This window comes from Perognathus longimembris, chromosome 22 (genome assembly GCF_023159225.1).
Source record: "Perognathus longimembris pacificus isolate PPM17 chromosome 22, ASM2315922v1, whole genome shotgun sequence".
Classification (NCBI taxonomy): domain Eukaryota; kingdom Metazoa; phylum Chordata; class Mammalia; order Rodentia; family Heteromyidae; genus Perognathus; species Perognathus longimembris.
In genome coordinates this window covers 6,348,014-6,366,773 of record NC_063182.1, presented here as the reverse complement: position 1 = coordinate 6,366,773, position 18,760 = coordinate 6,348,014, and the positions used below count along the sequence as shown (strand labels likewise).

The following is an 18,760-nucleotide window of genomic DNA, read 5'->3' as shown; positions in this document are numbered from 1 at the left end:
CAATATCAAGCGTGTAATGTATGTGGAGTGAGTAATTTTCACTCAAATCAGTAAATCACATGATCGGGGCCTGGTGCTCCTGGCTGTAATCACCTCAGAACAAGTATATGGTCAACAGGCATTATGAACATACTCTGAGGGCCAACTGTTATTTCAAGCCCTGTGTGTGGAACTGAAAATGGGAAAATGTCATCCCTGCCCTTAAGGAGAGAACTGGGGAGACTAGACTTACCTAAATGAGGTAATTAGATAACACGACAACACGTAATTACTGCTGGACTGTGTAATGAGAAATTAAGTGCTACAGGGATCCGGAAAAGCAGAGGACAGCAAGGGCGAGGGCTCATACAGTTAAGGAAGTCTTTACTGCAGAGCCGTGGACTGAGCCTTGAAGAAAGCCAACGACACACAGACTGAATGGAGAAAGCTACAGAATTCCCAGAAGGAAGAGAGCCGAGCCAGTACACTTGATATTTTGAGGTAGGAACACAAGGCATGAGAATGGTGACTGCTATTGAATCCCCAGGCCCCAAGCCAGGATATTTCTGGATAGTTCCTTCAGGTTCATGGGCCTTTATTGTTTCTTCTGCTTCCCTTCACTTGACAAACTTATTCATATCTAAAGGCCTAGCTCAAATGCAACCACTTACCCAAACATGTCCATGGTATTTCCTCAACTGTTCATGCTTCTAGAACACCATGTATTACATTTGCTTATTCACCTCCTCTGCTACTATGATTAATAGTAATTCACATTTATTGGGCTCCTATTATGGGCCAAGAACTATGTTAAGCATTTACAAAATATTTTATTTAAGCCTTACAATATTGCATGTGACATTTTATAGCCCCAGACATGGTGTGGCTAAAGACCCTTAGATAAAAGAAAGTCTGGGATTCAAACTCAGATTTGTGGGACTACAGTCCATTCTCAAACCACTGGGCCACGGATTTCTGAAAAATCACAAAATGCTCCTTATCCATCTTTCCTCAGATCCTAGGATGGTGGCTGACCATCTGGCTCAAAAATCCTCAAATATGTTCCACACCACATGCCTGGGTCTAAAAGTAGGTACAGGCAGTACTTGTTTACTCCAATAGACTTTTACCCTTCTAAAAGTTACATATCTGGGGTAAGAGGAAGGGAAATTTGAACAGCCTACCTTGGAGTTTGGGCTTTTTATCTTCACAGATTTTAAGTGTAATGAAAAGGGAACTTTTTGTTTCCGAATACAAAGGCCCCACTTGAGCCATGCTTTCAGCTCAGCTTTGTGCTGATTGATGAGAAATGGATTCTCTCAGAATTTTCTTCCCGGGCTGACATGGAACCTCTATTCTCCAGATCTCAGCATCTTGAGTAGCTAGGAGTGCAGATGTGAGCCACCAGACCGCTATTCTTTAATTAAAAAAAAAACACAAAACAGTATTGGTTGGGTCTGTACTCCAGGGCTCTGAGTGATACTATTAATAATATTGAAACTGGTGGATCCTCTTAGTTATTTAGGCCCGTCAGGAAGACCAGGAAGAACCCCTAGTCATGATTGTATATAACCCTATGGGTCGGGGTGAAGTTACACCAGGCAGGCGGAGCCGGGCCAGATCCAGGACCGAGGGATCGATACCCGGCCCTGAAGGGCAATTCCCGGGACCCCCCCCCCCGCTCGCTCTGCCCGCAGGCTCTCCTCCACTCTCAGAGCGGGCATATTGGGTCTCCCCCAGCCGTGGGGCCTGCGGGGCCGTTTCCACTCGGCCCCCGATTCTCTGGGGTTCGGCTTCGTCACCGGCAGCTCCCCGGCGCCCGGGGGAGGGGACACCGCCGTGCCCTTGCCGCGGCTCACCTCCGCGGGCCCGGGCACGCCCCGCCCCCTACTTCCTCTCGCCAGGAGACTACTTCCGGCCTGGCCGCTCGCTGATTGGCTGGCTGAGGCCGGCCGGGGACTCGGCCACTAAGGAGACCGCAGAGGGTGCTCTAGCCGCCGGCCTAAGGGGTAGCTTCGCTTTCCTCGGCCGCGAGCGTTCGATGGTGCCTGCCAGAACATGTGGCGCCTCTCGGGGCTCCTGGGCCGAGGTAAGGGGCGTCCGAACCGCCAGCATCAGGAGGCGGCGGAAACTCTAAACTGCAGGGTTGGCGTGGAGAAGCCGCCAGAGCGCGAGTGGGCGGGGCCCTGGTGGGGGGCGTGGCGACGTCCTGAGTCCCGGCCGACGGGATCGGAGAGTGGGTGGTGTCGGGAAGGAGCGCGAGTAGGCGGGGCCCTGCCGGGGGGCGGGGCTACGTCCTGAGTCCCGGAGAGTGGGCGGGGCCCTGGCGGGGGCGGGGCTACGTCCTGAGTCCATGCGGATGTGGGTGGTGTCGGGAGGGCAGGTGGAGCTTAGGTCTCCGGGAGGAGTGGTACTTTAGGAGCGGGAACCGATGGAAGAGGACGCGAGGGGAAGGAGGAAAAGCCCAGATTTAGACCCAAGTGCATCCTCCGCGAGGAGAGAGTATATGTGTGGGCGTCGTAGAGCTAAGGGTGTCACTCACAGGGCATCTTAATTGCCCCGCCTGGAGAAGGCCTGCCTTATTGGTTCTGGAGTGACACCCCGGAGCCCCTCAAGAGCCATCGCCAGGGCCGAGGACACAGGGTCAGTGGTAGGGCACTTGCCCAGGGCCTGGGGCTCAAATCCCAGCACTGCAAAAACAAACAGAAACAACGAATCACTGCAGAGACAGATGCCAGGGGCTCCTGAACTTCTGGGGGTCAGGCTCCCTTACAATTTGAGGGGGGTGGGGGGAACAACTATTGAGGCCACTTTTTCTCACTCTTGTCCTGTTGAAGTGACTGATCCTTTTTCCGCACAGTTTTTCCCCGTCTCTTGGGACCTGACTTCCGGGGGGTGACCCCCAAACCCACCAGCCCTGATGGGTCTCAGGCAGCCCCCTCCACCCTGCTGGTCCCTGTGCCCAGTCCTGACAGGTGAGACCGCCATTCCTTCACGCGTTTTTCCCCACTGGCCTCCTCCTGCCCCCATTTCGGACAGAAATGACGAACCTGTAATTGAACCATGTAGGTCAGGCCCTCAAGGCCCAAGCAGGAGCCGAGGCCCAAAGTCACATGGATGGAAGGATGCTTTCCAGTGGATGTCTGCTCGCGTCTCCCCAAACACCCTGTGTGATGCCATCTCATGGGTAAGGCCGTTCACCTTCAGCGTGGGTAACAAGACCCTGCATGGCTAGTCTAGAAATGAGGGCAAGGCCCATAGTGTTCACACAAGGAGGAACCTATGGCACTGGAGCAGGTTCTCGGTGATGTGGCCACTCCCACTCCTACTGTGTGTTTATTTTCATTTCACTCAGCAGGTACTTATTTAATATAATTAATATAGTACCTTACCATTGTGCAAAACACTAGGGACATGGAAGAAAAGTAAGTAGGTACAATTATTGCTTTTATGGAGCCTCTAATAATAAAAAATAGCTGATAAATAGTATTTATCTGATAATTACAAAAATCTTACAAGGCAAATGTAATCTTCATTTTATATATGAGGAAACTTAGACTTTGAATATTAGCTAACATTCTTAAGCTCACACAGCTATAAAATAAAGGATTCAGATTTAACTCTGGAATTCACATATTATTACCACTTTGTTGCTTCACTTAGGAAGACTTATAAAAGCACCCAATACAGACTCTAATGCATAATATTTTCTCAGTAAATAATTGTTGAATCTAATCTATAAGGTCACATGCCCAGTAGCAAACATTAGGTCTAAAAGGATAGAACCTTTGTTTTTCAGTCGTAATCACATAAAGGTTATAAGTATTGTAAATGAAATTGGCTTTCACTCTTGTATGTCTGTCTCGTTGCTTTCACGCTGTGTGCTTTTTTTTTTTTTGGCCAGTCCTGGGCCTTGGACTCAGGGCCTGAGCACTGTCCCTGGCTTCTTTTTGCTCAAGGCTAGCACTCTGCCACTTGAGCCACAGTGCCACTTTTGGCCGTTTTCTGTATATGTGGTGCTGGGGAATTGAACCCAGGGCCTCATGTATACAAGGCAAGCACTCTTGCCACTAGGCCATATCCCCAGCTCCTCGCGCTGTGTACTTTGTGACCCGACTCCTCTGAGGCCTCACTTTCCTTAGCTGTAAATTTTTGTCACCAGCCGAGCTGAGCTTGGAATGTCTCCATGACAGGGATATAGTTGTTTTGGTTTTTGTAAGCTAGGGATATTACATGCCCTGAAAGGGGAACATTTTCCCATTTTGTCAAAATATTTGAGTCCTAGAATAGCCCCACTTTGAGTCCTGTGGGGAAGTAAGCCTGAATTCTAGAGATTCTTATGCCATCCCTGGGCTCTGTCACTACTTCTCATACGGAAAGGTCTGCACACACAGCTGTCCCCGCTCTTCCCTGCCTTCTCTTCCTCAGGCTTCTCTCCACATTGCTCTACAGGGAGGCTTCTCCTAACTCTTCCCTCTTATGCCCGGTATCATCTTCTGATTTGTGTCCTTATCCTTTAGCTACTTACTCCATCTATTTATTTGAGTACTTGGTTTTTTTTTCTTTCTCAACACAAGTTATAGACTTGATGACAGACACTGTCTTATTAGCCTTGATACACAGTGCCTGTTGAGATGAAAAAAGTATTCCTTCTGTGTACAATACAGGGAGAGAAGTGGGGTGGGGGGGAACCAAGCAGTCACTGAGCTGGAAACTATCTCAGATCTTCTGGAATCTGTCAAAAAAAAGAGACACCTTCAACCAGGCCCCCATCTGTAAATGTGTGATGGAGTGGTTTGGCGGGGGTGGGGGGGGCGGGTGGGTGGAGGGGGCGCTGGGGTAGACTGGAGAGTAAGCCTCTTCAGGAGAGGAGTGGAGAACTTACACTTGTCCCTGCATACGTGGCTGGTTTTCTTGTTCAGTTACTTGCTGATTGATTTGTTTTATATGCATGCATTTTGGTCCCTAGCAGAGCTTTGCACTGCTGGGTACCAGGGGTACATTCACAAGCAGCTCATGCATCCCTGGCTCTGTTGTGCTCAGAGATGAATAGGAGCTACCGACCTGAGACAAATAAATAAAGGACCGTGATGTACCAGGGGGAGAAGTTGGGGTGTGGTAAGAGCGTGTGGTAGAGCTGCCCCTCAGGAGTCAGGAAAGGCTGAGGGTTGACTGGTGGGGGAATGAATCTCTCACGGGCTGCCTTTCCCAGGGCACCCTGGCCGTGCTGGCCCTGCACTTGGCAAGGCAGGTCCACTTCCAGGCGTCCCTGCCGGCCGGACCCCGGCAAGCAGAATGCTCTTGGCGTCGTCCTCTGCAGCGCCTCCTCTCCGCTCCTTGGTGGCCCCCACACGCGTGTGAGTTCTCAGTCCTGGGGACTGGAGGGCTGGGCTGGGAGTTTGTCTGGGCCAGGAAACATCTCTGCCACACCTCAGGAAAAGAGCCATCAACAGCCCCTTGCCTTTCCTATCTGAAGTCAGAGGAAGGGGAGTGTTCTGGCCACGTCGCTCGGGCCACATCTGTCCCTTTGTGCTCTGTGTCCTTCCATTACCTCCTGGGAGAGGGAGCCAGGCTAAGCTGACCCTGGGTCTGACTTCCTGCTTAGCCCTGAGCCACTGGCGAGTCTTCATTGGATATGTATTATGTTCCCTAAAGCAGAAGCCATATGACCTCATGGTGGAGGTCCCAGAGTCAGGGTTCAAGCCCCCAAACTGCTGCATACTAGTCTTGTGTCCCTGAACAAGTCACTTTTAACTTCCCTGTGTCTTAGTTTCTCCATCTGTAGAATACCACAATAATAAAACCCAGCATGGGGATTTCTTGGGAAGACTTACATGAGTTAATATGTGTGGAAGACTTAGACCAGCGTCTAACACGTAGTAGATGTTTGATAGTTATCAGTTGAAGTAGTAGTTCTTATGATGGTGATCATCAGGACCAGTGTTACTACTGAGCAGAATCGGTTGCTGGAGCTACAGCAATGAATGAGGGCCCCGTCTCCCTAACAGTGGATGAATTTAAGCAGAGCAGTGATTTGTGCTTACGACAGGAGGTCAGCGCAGATATGGTCCCCAGGAGACCCCAGTGGAAGGAGGCCAGCAGAGGAAGGGGAGGGGGAGGCGGGGGAGGGAGGCATTGCAGGAGTTTCATCATTCTTCCTCTTGATTCCATAGCCCGAGAGGGGCAAGTCAAGTCTCCCAGGCTGACCCGACCCCCTCTGCCTGTTCTCCTCAGCTCTGCGGAGCCATGTTCTCCCCAGCCCTGACAGCCCAGCTCCCAGACACACTGGCCTCAGGGAACCCAGGCTGAGCCAGGAAGAACCTGCAGCTCAGCCCAGGAGTTCCCTTGCACCCAACTCCCAGAAGGCGGCTCATCCCCAGGACCCGCCCGACGAAGGTAAGGCTGCACTCGAGAGAATCCGCAGAGGCAGGGGTGGAAGCGAAGGACAGGTTTGGGATAGAAGGGGGAAGCTAAGCAGGTGGACTTTGTATATTTCCAGATAGCAGAATTGTTATTCTTGGGAGGTTCCTCCCTTTCTGGGGGTGATTGACTCCTTGTGGGAGTGCTTCATGGAGTGGGGGGACAGAGAGGGAGAGGAGGAGACACCGCTCCCTTCTCTCTGGCCCTGGCTGGGCTGGCCTTTTCCCTTGCAGGTCTCGGCGATTTGAGCTTCCTTCATGCCAGCAGTGGCTTTGAGGCCAAGGCACAGCCAGAGGCCCCTGGTGAAAAGAAGGTATTACCCTGTAACCTTTCCTAGGGCAAGTGGTGATCCTGGCCAGACAGCCTTCATTGTATCCTGCCTCTCCTGTTTATCTTCCCCAGGAACAAGAAAAATCAAAAGCCCTTCCCCTGGAAGAGGCCATGACTTCCATTCAGCAATTCTTCCAGCTCAGCGTTTCCATTGCTTTCAACTTCCTGGGTAACTGGAGGTCTTGCCTCAAGTCAGGAGGATGGGAAAATGGAAAGGGAATAGGGGTAGAATATTGTCAGAGCGGCCAAAGAGTTCATCAAGATAGACTTCATGTTTGGCTGGGAGTGATGGTGCACACCTGTAATACTAGCCACTGGGGAGGAAGCGGTAGTACGGTTGAAGTCTGAGGCTAGTCCTGGGGAAAAAATGAGAAACCCTATTTAAAAAAAAAATAGCTGAAGCACAAAAGGCCTGACTGAACAGCTCAAGTTGTAGAGTGTCTGAAGCCCTGAGTGCAGAATCCCAGCAGTGAAAAAAAAAAGATTATTTTCTCCCAGTAAGGAGACAAACTCTGGCGTGGTAGCTCAGTGGCATCTGAGTATTCGGCCCTTCTTCAGACTATCACGTTGAGCTCTCATCAGCTGGACGGGGAAAAGTGCGGCTCTATAGAATGACTCCAGCCCTCTAAGGCTGCCACCTGGAAGTTATACTTCTGGGGAGTTAAAGACGTTGGAAGGAGACTAAGAAACGCAGTTTTCAGCCGAATGACCATGTGCTTAGCGGCAAGTCCTAGTACTCTGTGAGTAGGAGAAAGTACACATGAAGGCACAACTGGCATTCTTTGTCCCACTTAGGAAAGAACAGGCTTGGGAGGCTTGGAGCAGGCCCCGGGAGTGGGAATTTACTTCTGCCTAGAAATCCACACACCGCGATTGTTGGTCCTGGCGTTGCAGTGATTGGGCTCATGTTGCAGGCCCCAGATTCCCAACAGCATCTGCGAGGGTTGAGTGAGCAGGTTGGTGGTATTCATTTAGAAAACCCTGAACAATCCCCACTTACGAGGCCTTCGAAAGGCGCTGGGGATACAGCAATTCAAAAGTCACTGTCCTGACTCTCATGGTATTCACATAGGAGTTGAAGAAAACAAAAACAGAAAAGTGACAAATAATTTCAGATGGGAGTAAATACTATAAAGACACTATCCAGGAGAATGTTTTAGTAACTTCATTCAGGAGGGAACAAGTTTGCATTTGGAAGTCTTTGCTGAAAGAAAGATCTAGCTGACAAAGGCAAGCTATTTAATGTTCCATCTGGAGACAGAGCTTTCTGAGCAGGGGAAACAGCAAATGCAAAGGCCCTAAGGTAGCTTTAAGTTCTACTTATGATGAGACCAGTAAAAATGGTGAGTGGCTAGACCGTACAGAGCACAGGAGAAGTAGAAGGCGGTGAAGCCAGAGCATCAGGCTAGAGCCATATTCAGGAAGGCCTTCTGATCTGTAGTAGAGTATGGATTTCCTAAGTGTGACAGAGAGTCACTGAAGCAGGTAAAGGGTTAGTAGTCACATGATCTGATTTGCTTTTGCAAAGATCTCTGGCTGGTGTGGACTCTAGGGAGCCAGAGGGGAAACAGGAGACAAGGTAGGGTTGTTACTGAGAGCTAATAAGCAGAACATGATGGTTGGTCAAGAGGAGCAGAGATGACCAGGAGAAGAGGCTTATTGTGGGGATGAGAGAGGATGCTTTGCCCATCTCTGTCGCCCAAGGACAGAGGGCTTTGTGAACCCTGGGCAGCGAGCTGCAGGCACCAGGGAGGCAACTGTAATTCATTGCCAGTTGAATGAAGCCTGGCTGTTCCCTCGTTAGCTTTCTGTGATGTTGATGGGCAGGATCTTCTCAGAATTTTCTTGCCCATTCCTTCATTCATATATTCATTTATTCAGCAAGTGCTAAGTGCTGCGGCAGAACACAAAGGCGGCATAAGCTATGATCATAGTTTGCATTTGTATAGAGCTTTCACCCTATGCAAAGTTTCTTCTCCCACATTATTTTTCTGCCTTGCCTCTGAGATTTTACTGTCTAATTGAGGACTTGTACTCTTGAAACAGCTTCGTTCAAAGACAAAGGCATGGTATATTAGGAAAGTGTCGGAAACATGGTAGAGCTTGAGTGTGGTTTGAAGGTTCTAGAGCAGAAACTAGATGGGGGGGGGGGGTCTGTAGTGCTGGAGGTAGAAGGAAGTGTCCTGGGCAGAGCCAATTTGAGCAAAGTTGAGAATTGGTATCCTGGTGCCTGGTGCCTTTCCTTTTTCCTTTTTGTTTGGGCGATGCCAAGAACCTGGGCTTTGGAGTCACATATACTTGCATTCAAGTTTCTGCTATTTGCTACTGCCCGTTTTCCTCAAGACAAGATAAACAGCATTCCTGTGTCGGTTAGAGTTCCTTAGTTCTAGGCAGCCTCTACCCACTCAGCTACGAGCCTAAATGGATATGTTGGGATCTCTTGACCTGTCAAGCCTCAGAGGGACTGGAATCAGGGAGGCTCTAGAGACCCCGGGGCAGCAGCTAACAAACACCGTCTCCAGACTGCCGCTGTCAGGATAAATTCACCCTTGGTAAATTTTCTCTTCTTGTCCCAACCCAATCACCACGCGGACTCCTGAACAGTCCGGTTGGTTGGGAGGAACACAGGACGTTGATTGGCAGCAGAGGGAGGGGGTTTCCCCAAGGGCGGACCCGTCCGTCCACTGCCACCAGGGAACTGTGGAGCAGGAAATTCATGCCTGCGCCCAGCTAAGGAAGACAAGAGAAACCTGGGGTGGGACGGCGAGCCTGTGAGAAGCTGTCTGAGGATGTGGAAGTTCACACAGAGAGCTGGGGGTTTGTGCCCTGCGTTTTTGTTTTTGTTTTTTTAATAGGAACAGAGAACATGAAGAATGGGGACTACCTGGCAGCTTTTACTTACTTCCAGAAAGCCGCAGACCGTGGATACAGCAAAGCACAGTACAATGTGGGCTTGTGTCACGAGCACGGCAGGGGCCCGCCCCGGGACCTGGGCAAGGTACTGACCCTCCGCCACAGGCAGGCTCTGCGGTGAGCTGCCCAGGGAGCTTCAGAAATGGGCAGCGGGCAGGGACAGGGGAAAGCCTCCATGCGCTCTAACTTGGTTGCCACCCAGCTGTGAGGGAGACATAAGAAAGAAGCACCTGCTGGGCCTGGTGGTCCACACCTGTAATCCCAATTTGCAGAAGGCCAAGACAGGAGAGTTCAGGGCTAACCTAGGTTACACACACACCACATACACACACACACACACACACACACACACACACACACATAGACACACACACACCACAACTAGGTGTCAGTGGCCCACACCTGTAGCCCTAGCTACTCAGGAGGCTGAGATCTAAGGACCCGTGTTTAGAGTCAGCCTGGGCAGACAAATCTTAACTCCAGTTAACCAGCAACACAGTGGAAGTGGAGACATGGCTTAAGTGTTACGGTGCCAACCTTGAACACAAAGACGTCAAGAATGAGCGGGCCCTAAGTTCAGTTCCCAACGCCGGCTGTGTGCGCCTGTGAGCCCCCACACCGCCCTCGGGGAGGGCAGGGTCTTGCCCTTCTTCTTTGCAGCAGTAACTGCACAGCCAGGAACAACACTTTGAGTTAATTCTACAAGGGTAAGGTAAGTGCACAAAGATGCCTAGACATGAGAATCTGTTCCTTCAAGTTGTAGACAAAGGCAAAAGAAGGGAAAGCAATTTAAGGTCCTTTTAGAAAAGAACTAGTTTATTACATCCACGTGGCCTTAGAAATGACGTGCTGGATATGTATTATTTATTGGCAGGGAAGACATTCCTGGTATATTAAGCTAAGAAGAAAAAGGTTACAAAATAGAGGAATATGATCCAGTTCTCTTGTTGTGTGTGTGTGTATGTATGTATGTATGTGTATATACATGTATGCATAGGCATATAAACATGTATGTAAATGTTTATGTCTGTATATGTAATGTATGTATACAATATATAGATTTGTGTGTGAATGTATGTATAGTGTTTACGATGTTTATGTGTCAATACAGAATGTACAAATAAATATTTAGTATGTATAATGTATATATATATGTAACATATGCATGGGAAACTTTGCAAGGTGTACACTAAAATTTTAATAGAGACTGATATTTAGGAAACAAAGTTTGTTGGAATTTTATGTTTGTATTCTTTCATTTCCCTCTCTCCCACCCCCCTTTTTTTGTGCAGGACCTGGGGTTTGAACTCAGGCCCTAGGCCCTGCCCCTACATCTTTTGTTCAAGGCTAGACTCTATCACTTGAGCCGCAGCTCTGCTTCCAGCTTTTTTGGCAGTTTATTGGAGATAAGGTTCTCATGGGCTTTCTGGCCTAGGCTGGCTTTGAACTGCGATCCTCAGATTGCATACTATGATTACACACACGAGCCACTGGTGCCTGGCTCATTTCTCTTTTTGTAGCTTTTTTGGTTATTGTTTTTTGAGCTACGGTCTTGCTGTGTAGTTCAAGCTGGCCTCAGACTTCTGGTCTTCCTGCCTCACCCTCCCTGAGTCCAGAGGTTTCTTGCACCTCACAACATCCAGTCTTAACTAGAGTTAACGTGGTACATTTTGCCTTATCAGAGTAATCTGTAATGATTCCATATTATTTAATTAAAAGTGTTCTAAAGGCCCTTTCTCCCTTTGCCCCAGGCGATCCTCTATTACCAGCTGGCTGCTGACCAGGGCCACAGCCTGGCTCAGTACCGCTACGCCAGGTGCTTGCTGCAAGACCCCGCCTCCCCGTGGCCCCCTGCGCAGCAGGGAGCGGTGGCCATGCTGGTGCAGGCTGCAGACTCGGGCTTGAGAGAGGTAAGTGCCACTGGCCGTGTCAGCCCCAGGCGCGGGGCCACACGGCGCCCGAGAGTGACCGCGACGCGTTTTCCCGTCCTCGACCACAGGCCCAAGCTTTCCTCGGGGTGCTGTTCACCAAGGAGCCGCACCGGGATGAGCAGAAGGCCGTGAAGTATCTCTGGCTTGCCGCCAACAATGGGGTAGGCGTGCACGGGTGTCGGGCACAGGGGGGATGGAGAGCAGACTTGGGGACCTGTTCCGAGTGCTGTGCTCATTAGGGCGGCACGGGGTAGAAACCTGGGCTCCCTCCTGCTCCCTGTGTGATCTTGGGCAGGGCCGGTGGTGAGCTGTGTCGGGATATCTGTTCTGTGACATTGCCAAGGGCTACAGAGCAGGGCTCCTGCCTCGCAGGCCACCGCACACATTTCCCAGCACACCGCGGGGGGCTGTTCTCTTTCCTCCAAGTCTCTGTCTCATCTTTCAGATGCACAGAGTATTCCTACTTTGCCCCTCTACTACTTCACAGTTGTTGGGGGGACCAGAGGGTAACTGAGCTGACTTTCCTCAGCCCACTTTGTAAGCTCTACCCATGACTGGTGTGCCATTGCTAGAAGTCAGATTCATAACGTGGACACAGCGAGCAGTTTGCGGGGAGAGAGATGTCTGTGTGCCTGGGAACTGAGGTGTCGGCATTCAGGTTTGTTCCTCTGAAAATTAGTCCCCTGGGATGTCTGGGGGGTTAGTGCAGGGGACGTCTGTGCTTTATGTCACCGTGCGGCACCAGAGCGTGCTCTGTGGTTTGCTGGAAGCCTCGCTCGTGTGTGTTACACCACTGGGTAGCTTCAGTTGCACTTGGAAGTAATTCTGGCATGGACGAGAGCATACAAGCATTGATTGCCCGGCCTAGGAGTCTGCTGCCTCTCGTCATCTTCTGGCTAACACACCGATAGCTTTATTGAACACTTAGGCATCACAATACTTTGCCTTGTCCGTTCTGTGTTGCCTGAAGTATCCGTAGGCACCGTCAGAAGGGGCCATATGCCAGGCACCAGTGGCTCATGCCTGTAACCCCAGCTTCTAGGGAGGCTGAAATCTGAGGATCTAGGTTCAAATGCAGCCTGAGACTTGTATCTCCAGTTAACCACTGAAAAGTCCTAAGTAGAGCTGTGGCTCAAGTGGTAGAGCGCCAGCTTTAAACACAAAAGCTAGAGGACAGTGCCCTGAGTTCAAGCTCCAATTCCAGCACAAGAAAAGGGAGCAGGGGATACGACCATTAGTAGCCCTGTGTCTGCTTTTCCTTGAACCCCAAAGCCTTTCTCAGGAGGAGCAGCCTCCTGGGTCAGGCCAGCATGCTGAGGAGAAGTGCACTCCAGGGATGTCTGTCACCTGTTGTCGAGTGCCGTGTTGAAACCTAGACCTCACACTCCTACAAACGGCTGTGTCTTCCTGGGTGTGTTCCAAGCCATGCTACAGGAGTGTGTTGCTACCCTTAGCATATGTCCACTGCGGAGACCTAGCCAGGCCTATAGACCTTTAAGTCTACTGCATTTCTTGCTTGAGACATTGGCCTTCTGTCACAGAAATGAGGACAGAATGTGTAGTAGAAATTTGACTGGCTGTGGAGAAATAGGGCCATGGTTTGCAGTCTACAGAATGGTGTTTTGTTTGTTGTTGTTACTGTTGGTTATGAGGCTTGAACTCAGCTGTCCCTGAGCTCTTTTGCTGAAGGCTGGCACTCTACCACTTTGAGCCGCAGCTCTACTTCAGGTTTCGGGGTGGTTAATTGGAGATAAAAGTCTCATGGACTTTGCTACCCAGGCTGGCTTCACACCATGATTCTCAGATCTCAGCCTCCTGAGTAGTTAGGATTATAGCAGGAGTGCCCGGCCCATTTTGTTGTTTGTTGTTGTTGTTTGTTTGTTTGTTTTGTTGTTAAGAGAGGTGGGATATGATGAAGATATTCTAGTAAAGAGGGAGGGCCCGGTGGTGTAGACATCCACAGGGGATGATACTAACAGCAGCAGCCACCGAAATACTTTTCACATGGTAGCACGGCCACCCCATAACGCAGTGCTATTATCATCAATTTTTTTATTTTTGGCCAGTCCTCAGGCTTGAACCCAGGGCCTAGGCGCTGTCCCTGAGCTTCTTTTTCTCAAGGCCAGTGCTCTGCCACTTGAGCAACAGCACCACTTCCAGCCTTTTCTGTTGGTGGCACTGAGGGATTGAACTCAGGGCTTCATGCACGCTAGGCAAGCACTCTACCGCCAAGCCACACTCCCACTTCCTATCATCCTCATTTTAGTGATGCAGAAACCAAGGCACAGAGAGGTGCCCCGACTGGTAAGGGGTAGAGAGAAGGTCGGAGCCCCGTCAGGCTGGCTGTGTGGGGCCGACCCCTCAGGCCTCCCCTACTGGCGCTCAGAAGGTGAAGCCGTGTTCTCCGTGAGAGGAACGAGGACCCAGTACTGTGGGCAGAGAGTATAGGCCTCGTTCTGTCCTCTCCGCGCTGTAGTCCGCTCAGGCAGACTCAGGAAGGGTACGTGGCCTTTGGCAGCTGCCTGTCGCCCTGGCCCCCTACCGTTTCAAGAGAAGGCAGGAGGCCATACTGGGCTGTCTCCCTGCAGCTTTCTCTCGGCCAGCCTCAGGGAGGCTGCCACACCGCGCTAGCTGGCATCTCTGCGGGTTGGGCAAGTACCAGGCCTCTGACATTTCCTAGTGGGCCAGACCCAGGCTGGTCTCCATCCTGCATGAAGGAAGCTCCAGCGTGCCTGACTCCACCTTCCTCCTGACCGCACATTTCAGCGTCGTGTTTGCGTGTCTGTGTTCTCCTGCAGGACTCACAGAGCAGGTACCACTTGGGAATTTGTTATGAGAAAGGCCTTGGTGTGCAGAAGAATCTGGGAGAGGCTGTGAGGTGCTACCAGCAGTCCGCGGCTCTGGGAAATGAGCCCGCCCGGCAGAGGCTGCGGACTCTCTTTTCGGTGGAAGCCTCAGGTACAGACGCGAGACACACCCTCCGTGGTCCTCCGGAGACCAGCATTCTGTGACCCACGGGCGGGCGGTGTGTGTTGGGGGAGGGGGAGAGTAGTTCCTAGTCTCCTTGTCATTTCTAGCTGTCTTCGTTAGTCTCCTTGTCAGTTCTAGCTGTCCTAGTAGCAGTTTTTCAAGTGAGAGAAACCTGAGTTTGTAACCCCTTCTGTAACTTCACTGGGACACTTCAGGCCTCTGTTTCTTCACCTCTAAAAATAAGGATAACAGTTCTCCCTAACTCATTACCTGGGTGTAAGGAGTGAGATGATAGAGGAGAGAAGGAGATATATATATATATGGACTCCCATCATGACTTTAAGGACTCCCTGGCCTACACAGCAAAACCCTATCTCAAGTCGTAAGTGAAAATAAAAGTTTAAGGCCAGCCTGGTAGCATTTGCCTGCAACTCCCACTGTTCAGAGAGCAGGAGCTGTTCGTGAGAATCTGTCTGAAAAAACGTAGCAAGAACAGGGCAGGAGGAGGAGCAGCTCAAGAGATACTTAGCAGGGGCTGGGGATATGGCCTAGTGGCAAGAGTGCTTGCCTCATATACATGAGGCCCTGGGTTCAATTCCCCAGCACCACATAAACAGAAAACAGCCAGAAGTGGCGCTGTGGCTCAGGTGGCAGAGTGCTAGCCTTGAGCAAAAAGAAGCCAGGGACAGTGCTCAGGCCCCGAGTTCAAGCCCCAGGACTGGCCAAAAAAAAAAAAGGTACTTAGCAGGTGTCTAGCCCCGTGCTCCGATGACTCCTCGGGAGAGTCCGTGCTCCGAGGCTGTCTGACAGCCCCGAGTCCCCGGGCCAGGCTAGACTGACGGTGCCCGCGGGAACCCGGCCCTGTGGGACGTCCCCGCTATGAAGTCGGCGTCAGAGAACGTCCTCCCGGGAAGCACGTTGATGTTGCTCTCACCCCTTTCTGTAGCCCCGAGGCCCAGCCACCTGACAGCGACGGGACCCAAGTCTTTCTCCAGCCCGTCCCTGTGCAGCCTGAACCCCCTGCTGGCAGGCACCCCGGGCCTTCCCCACGCCTCCAGCACGGGGAGCCTCGGCCTCCTGTGCGGAAGAGGACATCTCGGCACCAGCCCTGGAGCTCCCGGCAGGGCCCTCCCTTCCTTGGAAAGCAGTCTAGTAAGACTGGGTTTTGGCTAAGGTAAGATAAAACACGGGCTCCGGTGCCCCTCAGCGGCAGGAGGCAGGAGGTTGGATGACATCTATGGGGGTTGTTACGTCTTCCCAGGGCAGAAACTCCACCAAGAGCTCAGGTGCCCACCCAGCTCGAGTGCATAATCAGTGACTTTGACCTTCCCCCCCAACTTGGTAGGCTGACAGGTGACCCTTAGAGGCTTTGTTAGTCCTTTCTGGTCTATATACCAAAATAATTCATCTAATGACTTCTGAATACTGGCAAGACCAAAGACCCTATTCCTCAGCTTGCCTTATCTTTGGCCAAATTACTTACCTTTCTCCGTCTCCATGCCTCAGTTTCCCTACATTTAGACTACACTGTCATTTGTCAATACCCAATAGGTGTACCTCGGATGATTCACAAGAGGATTTTAAGTGGAGTGCAAATCAACCATTTGAATTATCTATTATTTGCCATGTTTGCAAAGCTCGCTTTAAAAGAAAAATAGGGGCAGGTGTTGGTGGCTCATGTCCATAATTCTAGCCACTCTGGAGGCTGATATCTCCGAATCTTAATTTGAAGCCAGCCCTAGCAGACCAATCTGAACATGAATTATCTCCAATTAACCAGCAAGAAGCCAGAAATAGAGTGTCAGCCCTGAGCAAGAAAAGTCGAGCGAGAATATGAGACCCTGAGTTTAAGCCCCAGAACAGGTACCAAAGATAAATAAATAAGTAAATACATACATACATACAGTTCAAAGATAAACATCAGATAAAAGGACGGACAGGTCCAGAGAAATGGCAGAAACCATGGGGTGATTCCGCGAGTGGCTGAAACTTAGGAAACAGGGAGTTGAGTCTCCGTAAGCGCAGCTCCCGTTCTCTCCCGAGAAGATCGCTCCTCCCCGCAGGTCGGTGGCAGCTTTCATGTTGCCTCTGATCTGGAAGGACTCTCCTGCCTGAATGCTTGGATGTGTCTGCTTGGCTTTTTCAGAGCTCCTCAACCGGTGCATTCTTGAGAGTTCCAAAGAAGAGGCCATTTATCCACTCACCCTCCTCAACACCCGGAGCACCTCCCCCACACCGGAAAGAAAGGACAAGGGTGGGAGAACCCAGTGCTGGCTCTGCTGAGTACCTGCCAGTGAAGCCATGACCTGACCTGATTATATCGCTTCCTTAACCGGAGATGGAGGACAGCGGTGGGTGCCCTCACTCCTGCGGGACTGAGGTGGTACCTCACTGCCATACGCCTCCTGGTTTACTTAGGCCCCCAGAAGCAAGGGCTACACCCCTGGTCATACCTGTATGAATCACCAAACCAGGATAAAGACCTGGGCTTCCGGACTCCCTTGCCCGGGCTTCTCATCTGTCGGGGCACAGTCATTTTCTGTGAAACCATCCGTTATCGTCCTGCTGATAGGAGGGAATAAATGGAGAACGGGCTCCTGGAGTCTTGGAGCCGGGTAGTGGAGATTTGTGAGTCTTGGTTTGGGAAAGGTGAGTGTTTAGTGAAGCAGAGGGTGGATTATCTCATCACCCTTGCCCGCGAGTGTGTTGCGGAGAGATAGGAAGAACTGAAAGCTGAGGCTCCAGCCTCGTCTCTGAACTCTCCATTAACCAATGTAAAGGGTCTTAAAAGCTTCTCCAAGAGAGAGACTTAGAAAGAAAAAAACCAACCAGATTTCTGAGTCAACACTAATGACTCCCCATAACTGAATTTGTGAATAGCTGCTCTCTGTTTCCTGGCTGCTAGCCCAGGCTCAATAGCAGAGATGCGGTTGAAGATGGGGGGCGGGGGGACCGAGGAGCAGCCCCACACACCCCATCCCTAACTGACTGAGTAGGAGGGGCTAGCCAGAGGGGCAGGTCAAAGTGGGGAAATCTGGGGGGGGGGGGGCATGTTGTCCTCCTTTCACTCTCTGCTGCCCACTTCTACCTTTTCCTACTCTCGCAAGGAGTCCCTGCGTCCCCCTCTCGCCCCCTCCTCACCAGAGGGGCTCCAGAACCTCCCCTGGCCTTTCTGTGCGTTGACCTCGCCTCTGTCGACTCTTCCACACACAGTGCTCCCGGCTTTGTATTCCCGTGTCCCCAGCACGTAGCACGCCGCTGTGTGCGGGGTAGAAGCCCCGCATGCGGTGCTGAGCTCTGCGGCGCACTAATCTCTCTGGGGAAAAAAAAAGTTGTTTTGAAAAGGCTTCTGTGGTCAAATAAGTTTGGTAAACACGGCTCCGGCACCCCCCTTTTATAGGATCGTAGTATCCCCGGCGCGCCAGATTCCAAGAAGTCCTGCAGGAAGACCGTGGTTAACCCCGTGAGTTCCTTGCCGAGGGGAGCACGGGGCCCGCGGGCCTCACCGGCCTCTTACTGCGCCTGCGTCCTTGTGGGCTCTCCCTCCATGCCTGGGGTCCAGCATGGCCCCGACCGCAGCAGGGCTGGGTGTCCCGTGGTGACCTGCTGCTTCCCCTCCCGTCCAGCCGCTGCTCAGTGAAACATGGACTTGGCTTCGGGTGCCTGAGGTAAGCTTGGATGTTTCTAAGCTTTCCAGCCTAAAAAAAAAAAGAAGAGCTTCTGCTTCTGGAGCGGGAAGAGAAGCCATGAGAAATGTCAGGGGACCAAGACTCCATGGCTGTGCAGTCCCCAGTCTCCGTGCAGCCCCAGGGGACAGCTCCACGGGTAGATCCAGCAGCTACGGTGCCTGTGCCATTAAGATGCTGGTATTAAGATGCTGGTATTCGTGACTCATCATCAGTCCCCGCAGAGGAAACAGAGGAGGACAGGGAGATGTCCCCCAAGCGGGGCCGGCTGGGCTCCGGATGCCGGACACCCAAGGTTTGCGGCCTGATGCCCTCCGCTGCGAGACCTTTGACCAAAGCTCTACTGCTTTGGTTTCCCCCTCTGGAATGTTCTTCCCACGAAGCTGACATTATGAGGGAAGCAAAGCCATTTGGTTCATTAGGCCTTCGGTGTGAATCCGTTGAGGACACTTTAGTAGATGCTGAGGGAATACTTATTCAATAAATGAGAATGATGTGCGCGTCTCCCTCCACGGTGCAGAAGTAAATGTG

General features: G+C 51.3%; 1 protein-coding gene across 1 annotated transcript; it reads left to right on the top strand.

Annotated features, from left to right (window-relative positions):
- Positions 1 to 1,906: 1,906 nt before the first annotated feature.
- Positions 1,907 to 18,760, top strand: Dele1 (DAP3 binding cell death enhancer 1). The gene is made up of 13 exons (XM_048331129.1): positions 1,907 to 2,068; positions 2,840 to 2,954; positions 3,049 to 3,166; positions 5,192 to 5,336; positions 6,214 to 6,375; positions 6,633 to 6,712; positions 6,802 to 6,898; positions 9,585 to 9,727; positions 11,394 to 11,552; positions 11,642 to 11,734; positions 14,372 to 14,531; positions 15,490 to 15,717; positions 16,690 to 18,760. The coding sequence occupies exons 1-12, from the start codon at positions 2,038 to 2,040 to the stop codon at positions 15,714 to 15,716; spliced, it is 1,530 nt and encodes a 509-aa protein (XP_048187086.1). The 5' UTR covers positions 1,907 to 2,037; the 3' UTR covers position 15,717; positions 16,690 to 18,760.